An 18,751-nucleotide genomic window follows, 5' to 3' on the forward strand; every position below is an offset into this window, starting at 1 on the left:
ATAATAATAATAATAATAATAATAATAATAATATGTAGGTACACTGTGCGGCGGCGGTGAAAGGACGACTGTCGACTACTTATGTGCCATATTATTGCCACCGCCGCGGCGTAGCTATACGGTAATAATTACCGCTCGGGACCGACTGCACTGACCCGAGAGCCGGTCTTCGACTGTCGAACGCCAACTTTGAATCCCGACGGATCTCCTCCGTGTTTTTTACGCGACCGTGTGTGCGCGTGTAGGTCAGTGATGTGCCGCGTCCGAATGGCTCGTTATCATCGGAGGGAACCGTTACCGTTCGAATGCTAATCGCCGCCGAGTTCGTGACATCAGTTCGACCATTTTCGTATACCTTGTTCGTTGAGATTTTTTCGTCGTCCTTGTTATTGTGTAGCGATACATTTTTGTGGTCGATAAGTCCGTGATCATTTTCGTGGACTGAGTGCAATAATAATTGAGGAAACGACAGACTAGATCCGGCGGACGTCATAATCATGAGGATTCTGCCGTACGTGTTCCTCCTGCTCATGGGTGAGTTGTTAGCTGCATAGTGCATATAAATATTATCATTACACTTAACAAACGAGTGTTACAGCCTATAATCATTAAACGTCCGTGTACATTATTGTGGATTCACTATGACAGTGATCGTTTAGGTTTTACCTATGCACAAGCTTTCCGAAAAGTATAATAATATGTACAACGTACCTATATTATATACTATTCTATAAATATATATTTATTATTTTTTCTAAAAAAATGTTATTGGTTTATTAGAACATGATAAATTGAATCTCATAAAGGTTTATTTAAAAGGTTATTTTTAGATTTTCTCAATAATATAGAAGGAACAACCTACAGTGGTCGAATACTTTTGAACAAATACCATCGAGCGATGGTTTCAAAAATTGTTTAAAATTTAATGAGATATTTAATGATTTTACTTTTTAAGATTACAAATTTACAATACACCAATAGTTATACACTGAGCTCCAGTGTTGTTCGAAAATAGAATAGAGTAACTACCAACACTTAACATCTATATCAAAACAGTTTTTTTTTACTTTGATGAACATTTTAATTTTTAAGATGTCATAGAACATTAATTGAATGAACACATGAAGAACATTTTTAATTATTTTTTTTATGTTACAGATTGGAAAAATTGTATATCCCACAAATTAGCAAGTAACAAACTAATCTAGTGCAACAGAACCACGAAATATATTATAGCGTGTGTGTTTGTATAATTATACAGTATATCCAGACAATATTTGGAAAAAAAATTAATCTAGTGAATAACACGTCATATTAGAAACTGCAATATACATTTACCACACATTATTCAGAACGGTTTTAGTGAGGCAACCCATCAAATGACTTTACACTATTTACCAGTATACATTTTTTTTAGAACAATTTAATTTCCATTATTGTGCAATTTGAATATTATTCAATACAAAAAGTATTCATATTTCAAAAAGTAGTTCGTTGTAAATACAATGTTGGATACAATTCGGCTTAAGTTGTTTCCAGCTGAAAAATATTCTCTCTCATAGAAAATATATTTCTATTTAAATTAAAACACATTTTGAGTAATTTTTTTAATTAACTAGTGTATAGAGTATACATATAGATATTAGGTACTAGTTAAAATATTTAAATATATTTACAAATTATCTGCAGTAATTGTATTTGCGTAAATTAAAAATATATTTACTTAACAACGGTCAATAGGTAATTAGGTTAATTAATAGATAATTAATTTATAAATGCTAATTTCATTTATATGCACAATAGAATATATAAGTAGGTATCCATATAAAATAATTTAATTGTTTTACAATTATAAAATATTAGACAAAAGTTCTAATTATTGGATATTTGTATACGATGATACTAACTTATGACGTACCAATATACGTATTTCTAAACTATTCTCAAATAAGAAAAAGAAAGAAATTATCTAAATTCATTGTAATTTACATATGATGTTCACAGACATAATAATTGTTATAACTTAAGTTCTAATTAATAGTTCAATTCATAAGCACAAAAACAAAAATATTTGATAATGATAAAGGGCACAAAATTTAAAATGTTGGCTAATAGGAATAAAAAATGATACTTTCGCTCAAATTAAAAATATGAAAACTAGCATTAAGATATTTTATTAATTTTGAATATAGTAGTAAAAGAATTGTGTTGTAATGGATATGTTAAATTTGAATTCAATAACATAAAACCATTGTAAGTACTATACACTAAATTATTTTAAAAGAAGACGGTCTATGTCAGCCTTTATGACAAAGTAAATTTTATGATATTATTGTAATTTATTTTACAGTCTGTTGTCATTTAGAAATTGTTTAAGTAAGGTAATGCTTATAGTGTATGCTTAATTTTTTTTACTTAAAACCCTAGTTGTTATGAGAGGTAAAAATATGAAAAATCAAACTGATAGTTTTTTACTTTTAACCATTTTAATTAATTCTATATTGCAACATTTCTACGATACGTTATTAATAATTATTATGTTCGCACTCAAAAATACCGAATTTTTTTAATATACTACTGAAGAAACACAAAATATATATTTTTATTCGTTTCCTATAATTTAATTTTAAGTCTACCGATGTAGATGCTCATAATGTATAATTATTTTAAACTGTATAGGTATTCAATTATTAACCTACATTATGGTATATTATATCAGTTGGTAAAAAAAAATGGCATACATTATTATTATTACTTTTTTAATTTTACTTTCGATGGTGAATCTTAGCAATTCATTTTACGCAGTTAATAGCTACGGTGTCCGAAACAATTGGTTTGAGAAATGGTAAAACGACTACCGTTTGATGTCACCGATAAATAATAGCTGTCCTTTATTACCATACACGTGCGTATTGCGGTAGGTACCCACTCAATGCCCGAGGGAACGGCCGAAATCAAAATCTATTGTTCGGACTTTTACTCACTGCGAATCGATTTATACATGTATTGCACATTATGAATGTACGTATAATAAATTATTAGAAACAAACGTTATACGGATGGCGGATCTCAGCTGTGAACCTAACCTGGAGAGGAGTGGGCCAAACATAAAACTAGTGCGGCACTCGTTATAAAAATACTACGACGATATGGCTGTTGTTTGGGATGAGTCGTGAAAATATTGTTTCAGTTTTCATAGATTCTCGCTTCTGCACTGACATTGCCAACATTAATTTCTTACAATAGCTGTCATTTGAATAATAATAATAATAATAATAGAATCTCGTAATCGACAATAGGTCGTATAGATACCTACTGAAATCGAATTGAATAGAACCATACGAAAATACAAACAGACGCACGACAAGTAATAAAAACTGTTGATGGGCATGTCCGAATCACGTGCTCCCTATATGCACGACGTGATCACCGAACCTTAAGATATTATTGAAGTTACTATTGATAAATTATGTTGTGGACGATTTCCAATATTGTGAAAGTGTTCTCACCGTAGGTACCCACTGATTTTTGACAAAAATCTAATCTCATATATATTGCTCGTGGACGCAAATAAAATGCATACACAGCTACGCCATAATGTCGACAAACTTTTTCCGAACAATAATTATTGAACTAGCTGGTTAGGTATAGCTTATAGGTCAGTTTGTTGACTTTTTGTACGGCGCGTCATAAAATAAAATTCCGAAAATCCATCTGTACTGAATGGTTATCGAAACACCTAACATTTTTGAAATTATTTCAACCGTAAAAAAGCAACCGAGTTAGTCACGAAAAAAAAAATTATATCTGAGTAAAAAAAACAATGTGCCCTTTTACTTCAGAAATTCAATATCGTCCGTGGGGTACCTGCAGCTAAGAATCTTAAACCACTGACCTGGATATAATGCCTTGTCTTTGTTTTCGTCGAGCTAATCTCGATTCTTGTAGTATAATTAGTATGAGAGGCTAAGTTAATTTATTTAATAAGTATAAAAAAAAATTATGTTTTTGTGATATTTCAAACCCACTTCTGCAGACCCTTTGACTTTAACAATAATTATATTCATGTATTATAAATATTTTTTTGTCATACCCTCAAGATAAGCCTTAATAATAACATGAGTGCACATCTTAGAGTATTTGCCTAATCAAAATTGGAAGACGACCATATTATGCAACAACATTATACTAATTTGACCAGAAGAATGACACACAAATTAATGCGTTAGGTACAATAAATATCGAGTTTGGACCATATTTTCAAAAGTTCACCTATAGTAAATAATTATATGTAATTATCTGAAAATAATCAAGCTAGATTTATAAAAATGTATTTCTCTGTATCTCGTAAACCGACCCAGTCTCATAATATGATGAATTCGGTACACCGATTTAAATTTAAAATATTATGTTTTTGTTAAAAAAAAATTGTATGTTGAAGTAGATATTTCAAATTGTACAATAGCTTACATTTTATTAACTAACTAACCGACTTAATTAAGTTAATAATTTCATTCTAACTTACCCCATTGATTAACCCATTAGTTTATTTTCAAACCACTCTATTACATGTTATACTATTGTCTACTATAATTTTTCATACTATAGTCTTTAATAAATATACCTTTATAACAGTACATAATTTAATCATAAACATAACACCATTACAATATTGTATTTATTAATTGCAAGAGTAATTGTTTGACAAGGTGTACCTACTGAAATAAAAAAATAAAAGTATCGTACCTGTACGAAGTATTAGGAGTATTAGTATTTAGTACTATTAGAAGTATATTATCTTAAATTATTGTACTATTTTAGACTCCAATGTTATCATGCAAATTACATTATTTAAAAATTCAAATATATTATTATTTAATCCTAAGTTTAAGCATAATACATTTGGATGCACTATTTCAAGTCGTGTGAAATTATCTGTACTTTATCTGTTGTAGATAATTATTGTTGAGCTGTAATAACACTTTGTTAAAAGTTGACTTAATTTTAACACCGATTAATTTAATAATATTACTATAGATCGAATGTAAGCAAATAAGTATATGCGGATACATTAAGAACTGTATATTTTATTATTTTATATGGTAAAAAATATAGGTACCACTTAAATAATATGTGTCGGCTTCGATTACTATACAGACAATGAATATGCATAAATAAATTATGTTATAGCATTAAAAACAAATACTTTATAGTTCATTATATAATATAAGATACATTGACTGAATTAATTAATTTCTAAATTATATTATCTATTGTGTTTTCTTGTATTTTTTTTGTATATTTGCGTTTTTAAATCAAGCTCATCATGGTTAATAAACGTGTGCACCACGATCGCTTTATTATGTTATAATCCTAGGAATTTCCCTAGTGAAATTAAAATGTGTATTCTAATTACTAATTAGTTATATACTTATTTTTTCTCAAATATTATGGAATCATTTTCTCTCTAAATATACCCTATTTTGACCCCGGCGGCCGTCATTCGTTATTTTATAATTTTTATATATTACTACACTAATAAAAATTAAGAAGTTTTAAAAAAAATTAGTTAACATAAAATCTATCTTAGTACCAAAAGGTATTATGTCCTATAATACTATTATGTATTTATGATATAGTTTCCCATGCACCTACCTATTACAAATTACTTGCTTTTTTTTATTAATAAACCAATGCAACTGCATCAAAAGTAAATTTATTATGCAGCCTTATAAAAAAATCTAATTATATTTAATAAACGTTTCTTATACCTACTTTGGAACTATTTTTTAGTAATAACTTATTTTTATATTTATATCATGAATAAAAAAAAATTTTGTTATGCTATGTGTTATATTATGTTTGATTTTTAATCACATATCAATTTGTTAGGTAAAAAAACTGTTAAGATAAATTATATACATCTCATATCACACAATGGCATCTCCATCGAAAGAATGTACACCGTGCAATTGAAGTTACATCAGATATAATAACATAAATGTTCATGTATTATATATTTTTATTCGATAGTACGTACATTCTTGATACTTGGTATTCAATGATAATATAGATGATACACATTTCATAAATACAATTATGAATTTAAAAAAAAAACCATTAAATATTTGAACAATAACATTTACATTACATTTTATGAATAGGTATAACTTAAAAATTGTTGTCAATTGCATGAAAAATGGAAAATTCATTATTTTATTTTATATATTTTATTTTATAATTCATGTTCCAAAACTTAGTGACAAACTGTTGTATTTTGTTTAATAACCCATCTCAAAAGATATTGAAAACTATCAATGAGCCAAAACCTTATAAAATTTAGTAAACATAAACATTTTAACATTAGATGAAGAAAATTGTAACTTGATGTAGGTAATTTTGTTGTGTGGTAGAAGTATACCTACCTAGTAAATACTCAAATATCCGTTGTAGATAACATTATATGCAATATTGATCAAGTGTTTGAACTAACCACAAACCAGTAACATCGTGAATACTGCAAGGCCAAATGGTGAGTATCAAATTCTCTGAAAAAAGTACCAAAGAATTATTTAAGAAACATAACAAAATCTTTTTGTGAAAGTAGATATGAACAAAAGTAGTTTGTCGTTTATCCCCTATATATTACGGACAGATATATGCATTATGCTGGTCGGTATCTTTGAAAAATTCGAAAATTTCTACTAGGTACCATACAAGAAATATATAAACCCTTGTCAAAATAAATTATAATAAAACAAACACTTTATTTTGATTATTATTTATGAAAAAGGAATACCACATGTGGTAAAAACCTGAATTTTTGAGTTCATCTGATAACTTAATTAATATTATGTTATACCTATATCCTGTAAAATGGTCAAGTCTTTTACAAATAATATTTGTATTATTAATTATGTTTCACTGATAAAAATATATGAAGCTTGTTATCGTATTTTTGTTAATTTTATGTTATTATGTTCACTTAACAATTTTTATGCATTTTGTTTTGGTCAAACTGTAAACTGAAAACTGGTTCGTTCACTGTAGTTCAACAAGCGAGCCACATATGAATGCAGACTATCTACCATCCTATTTAGACCAGTTTCTCACCTGTTTAGCTTAACATATAGGTCAAATAAGTTGATAATATTATTTAAATTATACATCTGTAAAATGCAGCAATATACCGTTATTTCAGCCATCTTTCAACTTTTGTAAAATTTTATTTTAGCAAAATATTTCTTGGAAAAACTAATCTTTGTAGGTAATCTCGAAGTAATATTTTTGATACAGTTATGTTCTAAAATGTTATGGACATTTTATAATAATTAAGCAGTTATTAAATGTAATGCATATGATTTTTTTAAATTTTCTATTTCTAAAGATATGCAATGAGTAAATAATCTAAAAAATACAATTTATAATGGATATTACACGAGTTTTTTTAATGGTCTGCCTTTTTGAATCACATAAAATTACGATCTGAGATTTGACTTCCCAGAGACATCTTATCGTTATCGTTATTATAATTTGTGTTCGGAACTTAGGGGTATATTATATTATTCTAAATTAATTAATCTTCACAGCTATAAGAATGCACTAAATGATACATTCGTTCATATAATATACAGTGAATGTGGACAAATATTCTAAAAGATGAATAGTATATTATGAATTTGAATGTAAGCAATTTGTAAGTATGTATAGGTAGGCATATAATATTGTATACACATGGTATATTGATGCTATCTGTGTTAGTTTTTTAATCATAATTAAATATCAGGATCATAACTTAATCTTATACAATTATAATACATATATAAACAGAGCGTATCAAGACTACTTAAAAGTTAAGCTTTATCACGCGTACGAATAATATTTAATAATTACAGTTTGAATAATTAACTCGTTTATTTTTAACAGTGTCAAGCAAATTATAAAAACTACATAAATTGGAGGTGATAGTTTTGAAAAAAAAATAATTTTATAATTTACACTCGTAATGATTTATTGTCCATATATTTCAAATATTTTATAAATGTAAAAATACCATTAAACTATATTATGAAATATTAAATTACATATCACAGATACACGTTACGTATTATACAAAATATAAGATTTCGCTGATTTTAGAAACAAGTCTTACTTTTTATTATAACTTATAATTTAATAACTCTGTAAAAAAATACTTAATCGTGCTTTTTAGTACAATGCAATAGTATCACGAAGAATGCACCAGTAATTTTTAAAGAATATTGTTAGTTATATCTGAAATTTTAAAAATCTTATTCTCTTATGTATTTTTAATGCTATAGCATAATAATATAGTATGATATATATCTTCATAATCTACTGCAAGCCCATTGAAAAAAATTAAAATACTTAATAAATAATGGTTTGTAAATAAAAAAAAAAAAGACTATAATCGTCACTAACGTTGTTTTGATGTTTTAAAACAGCTTATTTCTGAGAACATTAGAGAAAATTAACCAAGTATATGGAAACATAATGCGTTACTGGTTTCTGCCTTATAATTATATTAGAAAGCTAATCAACGTAGGAAGATAAACGAGAACAAGAAATAGGTTTTATCAAAAAAAGGTAGAAAAAATGTAAGCCTCGTGATAGTTACTACCTACATATTATAATATTTATATTATAATATTATTATTACGTCTTATGGGCTTCCCAAAATATCACAGCTATAAAAATAAGTCAATAAACCCGTTTACGTGACAGAGACATTATTTTCGACTTATCATTACTAATTAAACGATATTTTATAGTAATAATAATAATAATAGTAGTATACTCATGGCGACAGTTGTCGACTTTGGTCTTATTTTTTACCGGTATTCGGTACACACCTGCAGAGATGTTATCGGAAATAATAGTTTGGCACACTGGCCTATAATATTATACACGTATGTCTGAAATACGTCTGTAGTAAATTATATTCCGAGTTGTTTGACGATGGTCACTACACTGCTTCTGCTGCAGAACACGTATAAGGAATGAACAAACAGACCGAAAAAAAACTTTATATGCTTAGATCTATACAATATTATTTAGTAGTCTTTGTACAGTTAAAATTCTATATAGATACGATGCCATTATTAAATATTATTATTATAAGATCCAACAGGGTACATCGCGGCGACTGTGCACGATTTGTTCGTACATGCAAATCGTGAAGGACCATACTATTAAGTCTCAAGTGTAAGAAATATCATTAAAATTCGGTACATTTATCGTGTGTTTTTGAGCCTCAGTCCTCAGACATATAATATGATATATTATATTACGCGTTTAGTGAACGACACACATTCTATTGTATATAGATGGTTATATGGTTGCCTGACGCGCTTTCATAGTTTCAAGTCATGGGCAATAGACCGAAAGCTTCTTGGTCACACACCTTATCCTATCTAGAAATAGAAAGACTACCTGTGTACAATACGTCATATCAATGATTATAGCAACGCGTGGAATAATAATCACAGGAAATGGCGTTTTTCGTGGCTTTTAAGTCTCAACTCGGTGAGTGACGAATCGTGAGATAAGTTATAGACAAAATAAGGAAATATACTTCACCCATAATATTATGCAGGTAGGTTAAATTTCTATTATTTCAGAAATACTTTTAGTACCGGTTTTTTTTTAAAATAAATTTAAATGGTTACCTGTACACCTGTCATTTCAAATTTTCAATTTCAGACAACCAATATTATAACTATATATAAATTGAATGAGCGAAATGCACGGGAACCATATTTTATGGTGGGATGACATTTTACTTCAAAATTATTCTTATAAAAAATTGAATTGATTTTAGTTTTTTTCTTGTATTCCGTATTATGATAATAATTGTTAACGTTGACAAACCAAGGTTTCGATTTTTTTTAAATATACATAGCAAACTGTGAGGAATCTACTAAATATACATTATAAAGCATTTTGGACGGATCACAACTATTGTGGTACTATACACCATGTACTAAAAACCGGAGTGGGTAATAACCTAATATGTGTTTGGTTTTATATAAAAATAATTTGTATGGAGGTCGATGAAAAATAAGAAAATAAAACGTAGATATAAAGTATGTACGCATTACATTTTGTGGAATGTGAGAGTCGGAGTTTGAACACATAATACACGCCGTATTGATCCGGGTAGTCGATAGCTGTTGTGACTTATTGTGGACACGTGTGTGCAGTCAACTCGGATGATTACCAATACCGCGGTTCGTTCTTTTTACATAAATACTTACCTATTAAACGTTTTGCCGGCGAATTCCGTCTACGCGTTGACATCATCAGTGCATGCGTAAAATAATATAGTGAATATGTGTATACAGGTGGGTACACGACTTGGGTTGGGGGACAATTAATAACCACATTGCAGCACTATAATATATATAATATATATCATTATAAACTGTATGAACCAGGTATCGTTGTCGATCGTGGTTATATATAGGTAGTGGCTGGTTTACTGCCTCGAGGAATAATAAAATATGTAGATTCACAGACATTTACTAACACGTTGTGACAATAATGTTTGTAAATATATGTTCGTGTATCGTGTGCATAATAATATACTGAAACGCTCAATCACGTAGATCTTTCCCGTGCGGATACTGTTGAAAAACTGTCAAAAGCACATCCGTTAATTTTGAAAGACGGAACCGTCGGAACCATGCGCGTAAAAATGTGAGCAATTGCGATTTGTTCATGAAACGCGATTCATATGCCACAAATATAATATAATATTATCATTATGTTCGCCAGTACCTAACGTAAAAGCACGGTGGGAGGTGACCGAATTATGACTGGTTGTTATTGTATACAGCAGTCGTGGTCTATACGAAACGCATATAGATTATTCATCAACGATGCACTGTATAACATATTGTGAACCCTATAACGCTGTGGTAATATTGTTCTGTTTTCGGCAACTATATTTTGTGAATTGAAATTTAAGTCTACCTGTGATTTCTATTGTAGTTAGTTGTCTGCAATGAAAAGTCGTATACAGAAAAACGAAATGATTACTAATTATCGATCACGTTCTGCTACGTGGGACGTTTCTTCGGTCCAACCTATTTTCTATTTAAATCATATTATTCATTATTTATTATTTATTTATTATATGACATTGAACGAGCGCAAATAATTACAATAACCTTTTGCATTTACCATCATAATTATTTTTTATACAAATATAAAGAGATGCAAACATTTGTATGCGCATAATTATTAATTAGACATGGTTAAACTGCATACAACTGTGAACATGAACTCCAGTAAACAGACTAATCAGAATGCAGTGTTCATGTTATGTTCAAAATGCATATTATGTTAAAATATTATAATCCTGATATTATATCAACAACAGTACAGCATTACAAATAAATTATGACCTGTGCTCTAAACTTAAGATTAAGTAAGGGCCTAAAGCAAATATACTCGATAATAACAATGACGTTATATTTGACCTATGTAGGTATATCGCTATACAAGTCTAAAACTGTTTAGCTTATTTGAATATGAGTTATGCCATGAGGCATAAGTAATAGAACACACATTCATAAATACATACATACATATATATTACATACGCATTAATATATATTACAAATGCAAACTGGTTTAAGATAACTATTTAAAGTTTTGAAATAGATATTTTGTAAGTTCAAGAATCATTCTCACCAAAAACATATTGGTGAGTAACAATAATTATTGGTTAATAAGATAATGACATAAGTACAACAACAATAAAAACATTCAACTTATACTTGTGCTAAAAAATTGGAATCATTGAATGATGATTACAATTTTAATTTTATAATTTCAAGAGTATAATAATAATGACTATTACTTGTTATTAGTATAATAGTTATGATTATTTAATACCTAGTGTAATTAGTTTCTTAATTAACTCGTAGAATGTAACATAATATTATATTAATACAACTCAATTGATATATTGATTATCTGTAACAGATTAGTTGTTGTGCGTATTTTGATCAATAAATTAAAACTTCACGAAAACCATTATCCTTTAAGAGTTTAAGCCATTTATGAATCGTCAGTAGTTTCAAACAAGATTTTTCCATTTAAATAAAATAAAAATTTTAATTTTTTTCCAAGAGCAATTAAATTATTTTTTGGTTTCATTACTTTTTAATTTGTACGCTGTCAAGAAAAATAAAAATAAAAATTAAGTAGGTATACAAATACCCAGCAGATAGAAAATATAGCAATAAGAGCGTTCCGAGAATATGGCTTTGTTATTTGATTATAGAAAAAAAAAATAATATCAGCGATTATCAAAGTTGTAGATGTTATGTTTGTCTAGTTCCGAGTTTTGATATTTTTATAGCTGTCATTTATAAAACTGAAGATGAAGAAAACTTAAAATGCATCATGAACAAAGAAAAAAAATGTATCTAACTCGTTTTTGGGATTGATTAAACGGAATTGTATATGTTAAGAAAATGTATGCGTTACCTAGACGGACAAAATGATTGATTGTTTCTGAATTTTTCATACAACTCCAATATAAACCGTATATTACTCTTAAGTCTCTTTTTGTTATGTGGTTGTATTTTGTGATTTTTATCAAGGACAGCTCTAAAAGTCTTAAAATGAATTTAAGAAGCGTTTTAGTAATCTAGGTTAACAGAACTATTATCAGTTTAGATTTAAAGGTCGATAATACAATTCATATGAAAGTGCATAGCATTCAGTTCACATGTAATGTGAAGAAAAAGCAACACATTACAGTTAACGAAATAAGTGCTTTCTGCTGCGTCGTTGTTAATATCACAATATTTACTGTGTCAATGATTTTATAATGCTATGTAAGTCTACTATAGTCACTAGTGATTATCTTTTGTACTACCTAAAACGTTAAAATGTGTAAGTGTGACATGGATTATAAAAGACTTTTGAACGCTGTAAACAAATATAACGTTCAATATAAAACATTTTATTTATTGATCTCAATAATATTCACCGCGTCTATATATTAAAATAGAAAACAGTTTAACACATAACTACAATTTTGATAACCTCGATAAATTTAATTTTGCTGATAGATACCATATGTGATGAAGGAAACATGGATACAATAATGAGGTTTCCCTTATTATTACGTTTTTCTGGTAAAAATAATAAAACTTGCAAATATATTTAAAAATAGGTATATTTATTTATTTCAAACAATTTTGCAAACTATGCTTTTCTATAGTCTCTATGTGTTTAAGTCTATATTAATATTATTTTTCATGCTATAAAAACCTAATTTTTTCAACCACTATATTTATTTATTTTTTCTCAATTTATCGTAGTTGCTTTCACTCTAAGAATTAGAAAAAAAAACCACAAACAAATCAGTCTTACAACACATACTATGGAAATTAATAAGCTACAATCATCAAGTTTGGTATATAATGATAATAAATTATATTGACGTTCTTCAAATATATATATATATTATATGTATGATGGTAAATAATATTATGAGGCATTTTGAATTATTTTAAAAAATATAAGAATATCAGTGAAAATAGTGCAAAATAGTGCAAAATGTGAACCAGTCTATAAGAATAGATGATAGATATACTCCGTATCAGATTATTTATGTCGTACCTATATGATGTTCTGTAGAAAGTAGCACGATGTATTTACAAACTAATTTCATCATTATAATTAATGTTAATATCTAATTAGTACACTACTTTAAAACGATTCAGAAGTACCTACCTAACGTCCGTGAAATATATTTACGAAATACAATTTTTAAAAAGCGGTTAAGTGGGTAACGTACTACATTAGGTGTCTATAGGGAGTCTATATAATGAATGTGTCCAATTTGAATTCAATTATATAACATCATTGTAAACAAAAAAAACTATTCTGAGCCAAGACGGTCTGCCTGCCTATAATATTACTAAGTAGGTATATTTTATGATATTAGTGTGATTAAAGAAATTAATTTTACTATATAATAGTCATTAATACTATGGTAGGTTAAATTCATTTTTGTCAAAACATTGTATTTGAAAATATCATTGTGTGTTTAAAATATAATAATAAACCTACTCTATAAGTTTCAATAAAATTACTCACGAATAATATTTTTAAATTTGAACAAAATAACTAAAAAAAATTTTATATATGTAATTTTGTAAAAATGTAAACTTAAAATAATTATTGAAAAACTGTGTCTATATATTTTTTTAAATATTTTTGTTAGAAAATTAACTAATTACATGCAATCTTGTTTTAAATTTTTAATTCTTAGCTATTATAAGTGTTGAAAGTTTTAAAAATGTATAACTACAAAAAAATTTGTGAATTTTTAATTTAATAAATGTTATCAAAATTTGAACTTCAAATGCTCATAAAAATTTAATTTGACTTTCCAGTAGAAATTTTTTTTTTGATAAAGGTAAAACTTATGTGGAATCTTGTATTAAATTTTTAAATCATAGATTCAAAAAGAAAAATTTGTATACATTTCTATCTTCTAATAATTTACAAATGTTGGTGATTTTTGCATATTTTGTAAAAATTCAAAATTCAGACGCTCATAAACAATTATTGTGGATTTACGCTCAACTTTTTTTTTAATTTCCACGAACTATAACAAACTTATGAGGAACCTTGTATTACATTTTAAAGTTAGTTGACGGGGCAAACATTTTTTTTATTGACACTATTTTTAAAAAAAAACTATTAAAAGTCAACAGTCAAAAGTTTCATGTACCTAATAGATAGCTCAACATGAGTCGAAATATTTTGAAAACTGTATGGTCTATAGAAAATACTTATATTAACATTCAGTAAAAGTTTCGTGTATCTATGGTCATTTGTTTTAGAGTTATACTAAAAACTAAAATCGATTTTGTCGAAACCCGATTTCCCGTTTTTCCTCATTTTTTTTTGGTTTTTCCACTCACTTTTGAAAATTTTTGGAGTTTTAAATTTTTGTCCTTCTTAATGCACCAACTAGATTCATTTTAACACCCGGATGGATACAAGTTGAAATCGAAGCATTATTTAAATTACTTAATTATAGACTATATAGTGTAAACAGACATACAAAACAAAAAACACACATCATTGTAAAATTAATACATTTATCGTTTCGCTCAGAATCTAAAATAAATAAAATATAAAAATGCAAACTATATCAAATAAAAATGTTAACGATGAATACTAATTAATTATTTAGGCATGATGCTTAATTCAATATAACTTAAGTCAATAGTTACAAATAATACCTGATGATTATGATTCCCCGTAGTAAAGATGTCCCCTTACGACTTTACAACTTCTTTAATTTATTTAAATCATTCAATTAGCAGGCACCATCTAAAACAATCAACAGACATGTGTGATCACAGTATGATACTTATATGGATAGATAATATATATGACATATAGAATATGATCGGTATGGGTCACACCTGATAATACATTCTAGTTTAATATGTATTTTTGGTTTTATGCATTTATTTATTTTTAATTGGATCTCTTCGTATATTTTATAGTAATCGACTAGTTATAACTTATAATATATATTTTATAGAAAGTTACAAATATGTATATAAATTAGCAGCCATAAAAATTCCGTTAGCGGTGCGTAAAATATTACCACATAATATAGCATATAGGTTTGTGTATATATAAACAAATATAACCTAGCTAATATTTGATTTAATCTTGAACTCGTGAATGTTAGAAAAAATAAGCCTTACCAAGAAATAATGTATTTATAGGTATCTAATATAGATATTACATAAATTATGAGAACATGAAAACATATAGTTAGTTACAATGAGTACTTTGTTCAGAAAAAAATTGCATTATTGATTTTTTAATTAATATAATACAGAATTTATTTTTAATTTCCATAATTAAAATTGTGATAGTTATTTTAACATAATTAACTAATTGCATAGGCGGTCCCACGTTAATATCTAAGTGACGGTCAATACAATATTTTATGATTAATAGTAATTAGTTTCAGAAGTGTTCGATAAGTCATCGGAGAAAGTGACCGGGCGTTCATATAGCATACATTCCAAAATATGTATGTTCGACAATTTAACGGGTAGAAAGAGAGAGAGTGATAGATATGGAGAGTGAGGGAGGAGTGAGAGAATGATATATACGACAAACAACTATATATACAGGAGGGGCAAGGGAGGGAAATGGGGAGAAAGAAACACATATCATTAAAATAGACCTTGGGTGAAAGCTACATTTTTTATTTTAATCACTTACGTTTTTCATACCAAGTTCTTTAAAAATCAAAATTTAGAATTGAATCCATCAACTTGGTAAATGCATAATAAACTATAATATAATGTTATGGTGGTTATATTCTTTTAATTAATGGTATGAGCATTTATAACCATTAAAATGATTTGTACATTGATGTTAAACAATAAACATGATGTAGTTTTGAATTATAACAGTTTTATAACCAACATTGCCTACCTAATGGTTTAATTTAAGATACAAAATTGTCGCTTTAAGCAATTTTCCTCATGAACAAAGGCATTCATTGTTGCAACGTATAAGTTTGCAACCTTTGCTCGATGACACAACATTTGGGTTATTGTTGTATGGATAAAATGTTCTGCAAACAAATGTAAGTTACTTAAAATACACAGTAAAAAGTAAAATGCACAGATATTTTATCTTGAATATACGCATCAACCCAATAATAAGTATACCATTTCTACGCAACTATGTATTCTTAGCTCATTTAGTGGAAATATTTTTTTGCTTGTAGAATAGTTGCATGTTTAACCGTTATGAATCACAAAACTTATTTACAACATTTTAGAAAATCGTCAAGAAAAAAATAAAAACCCTCCATTAGGTAATATTCTATTTTATTTGAAAAATTGAAGCAAATTCATAAACATATTCTCGAATCAAAAATAAATCATTAGATTGTACTCTGGAGTAAATTTGAGTGAAAAACTATGAAAATGATTATTGTGGATTTTTATTTATACATATTATAATTTTCAAGAGTTAATTTTATTAGCTACTTTCTTTGTCGAAGTTCTGTTGTCACTTCGCACTGGTTATACTACGAATTTAAATTGATTTTCAGAAATAAAATATATTTGAATGTTAATATAAATAAAAAATTGTTTAGTCTTCATTATTTTGTGGGTGTACAATTTTAATTGGTTTACATAACTTATGACGAGCCGCATAATATATTTATTAATTCAATGACTCAATAAAATGTATTGCACCAATCATGGGCTAATAAATCATGTTATTTAAGTGGCTATTATTTCACTATTAATTTATTAAATGTTTAGTGAATGCTTATAAAATGTGAGTAGGTACATAGATATTTAATTTTTTTTAATTATTAACTAGGTTAATTTTATTTTATTATAACCTAACAAATCAATTTTCATAATAAAAATTAAATATACATTTTTATTTACGTATGTTTTATTTAAAAAAAATCAACTGCAAATTATTTTAAAGCTATAAGAAATTGTTATTTTCAGAATGTAGTTTTTGTTTATGTATTATACACAATAATCAGGATTTTAATTTCATATTTTTTGAAACAATTAATAATAATATTTTTTTTTAATAAATTGGTTTCATACATAAGCGTGCAAACAAAAAATAAACACGTCGTATTATAATTATTAATTAATAATCGAATGTGTACAATAAACATTGTTCACTTTTGAAACGGAAAAGCGGATAACATTATTTTTTATTTTTTTTGTATCAGCAGCTGCCACAATAACATTGATGTGATTACGCGATAATACTGATTCAAGAAAATGGATGGCATGTAGTCCATTATACGCGTGGACAAGGGAACATGTAGAGTAAAATATTGTACATTCGTACGTGTTACCCGAATCACTTTTCACGCATATCTATCGATCGTAGCTGTATGGAAGGTTGGTCTTTGCGATTTGCGGACAATAATGGCAGAAAAAAACCTTTACGAAAAGTTCACAAAAAAAAAAACGCCAAAATTATTTCAAAGTTTCCATGACTTATGAATGACCGAACACGACTGCGTTAATCGATTTTACATCATCAAATTCATTCTTCGATAGTCTAGAAATGTTTAGACATTAATATATATAGTTGTCCACCGTACTCGGCATGTTGTCCTAGAAGTTCAGATTTACATGAAGTGCTTGTGGTATACTATACATTCCACGTATATGGTATAAAGTATAGATACATTTAAATATTGTAGGTACATTTCGTATTGAAGTATGAAAGATTGAGAGAAAAATATAAATTTAAACATTATTCATGCACACTGTCTTAAATATTTAGATCAAATATCTGACTTACAAGCTAGTTCTAAAATCTAAACACACATAATATCATACCTACACGCTAACGTAATATAATATTAGTGTGTGTATTATAATATTGTTCTATTGTGTTGGCGTGAATGAAATGTATCTAGTCGTTAATCGTATTAAATAACATTGGTTATAAAATTAAAAAACTGAAGTTAAATAATTGTAGAATACGGATATTCTGTAGGATAATAACTATTGGTTACAGTTAGTTGTAATCAATATTGTTCTTTAAAAACCGTTTTTATATGAATGACGCGTGTCCAACACGATATCGATTGTCAAAAGATGACCCATATTGCGTGTGCGGTCAATGGACATACACCATTATGGCGCACGTCTTTGTCGTCGTCATT

The 18,751-nt window shown here is 27.6% G+C and overlaps 1 protein-coding gene across 2 annotated transcripts in view; it reads left to right on the forward strand.

The window, feature by feature from the left end:
- The first annotated feature begins 150 nt into the window (after window positions 1-150).
- Window positions 151-18,751, forward strand: part of LOC111026612 (myb-like protein Q) — a 52,687-nt gene continuing 34,086 nt past the window's right edge. The window contains exon 1 of one of the 2 annotated variants that reach the window (XM_022304722.1): window positions 151-534. In XM_022304722.1, the coding sequence (XP_022160414.1) occupies window positions 498-534 (37 nt within the window). In that variant the 5' untranslated portion in view covers window positions 151-497. The remainder of the gene's footprint in view (window positions 535-18,751) is intronic. The other variant, XM_022304721.1, reaches the window with a different exon arrangement.

Source organism: Myzus persicae, unplaced genomic scaffold (genome assembly GCF_001856785.1).
Source record: "Myzus persicae strain clone G006 unplaced genomic scaffold, MPER_G0061.0, whole genome shotgun sequence".
NCBI lineage: Eukaryota > Metazoa > Arthropoda > Insecta > Hemiptera > Aphididae > Myzus > Myzus persicae.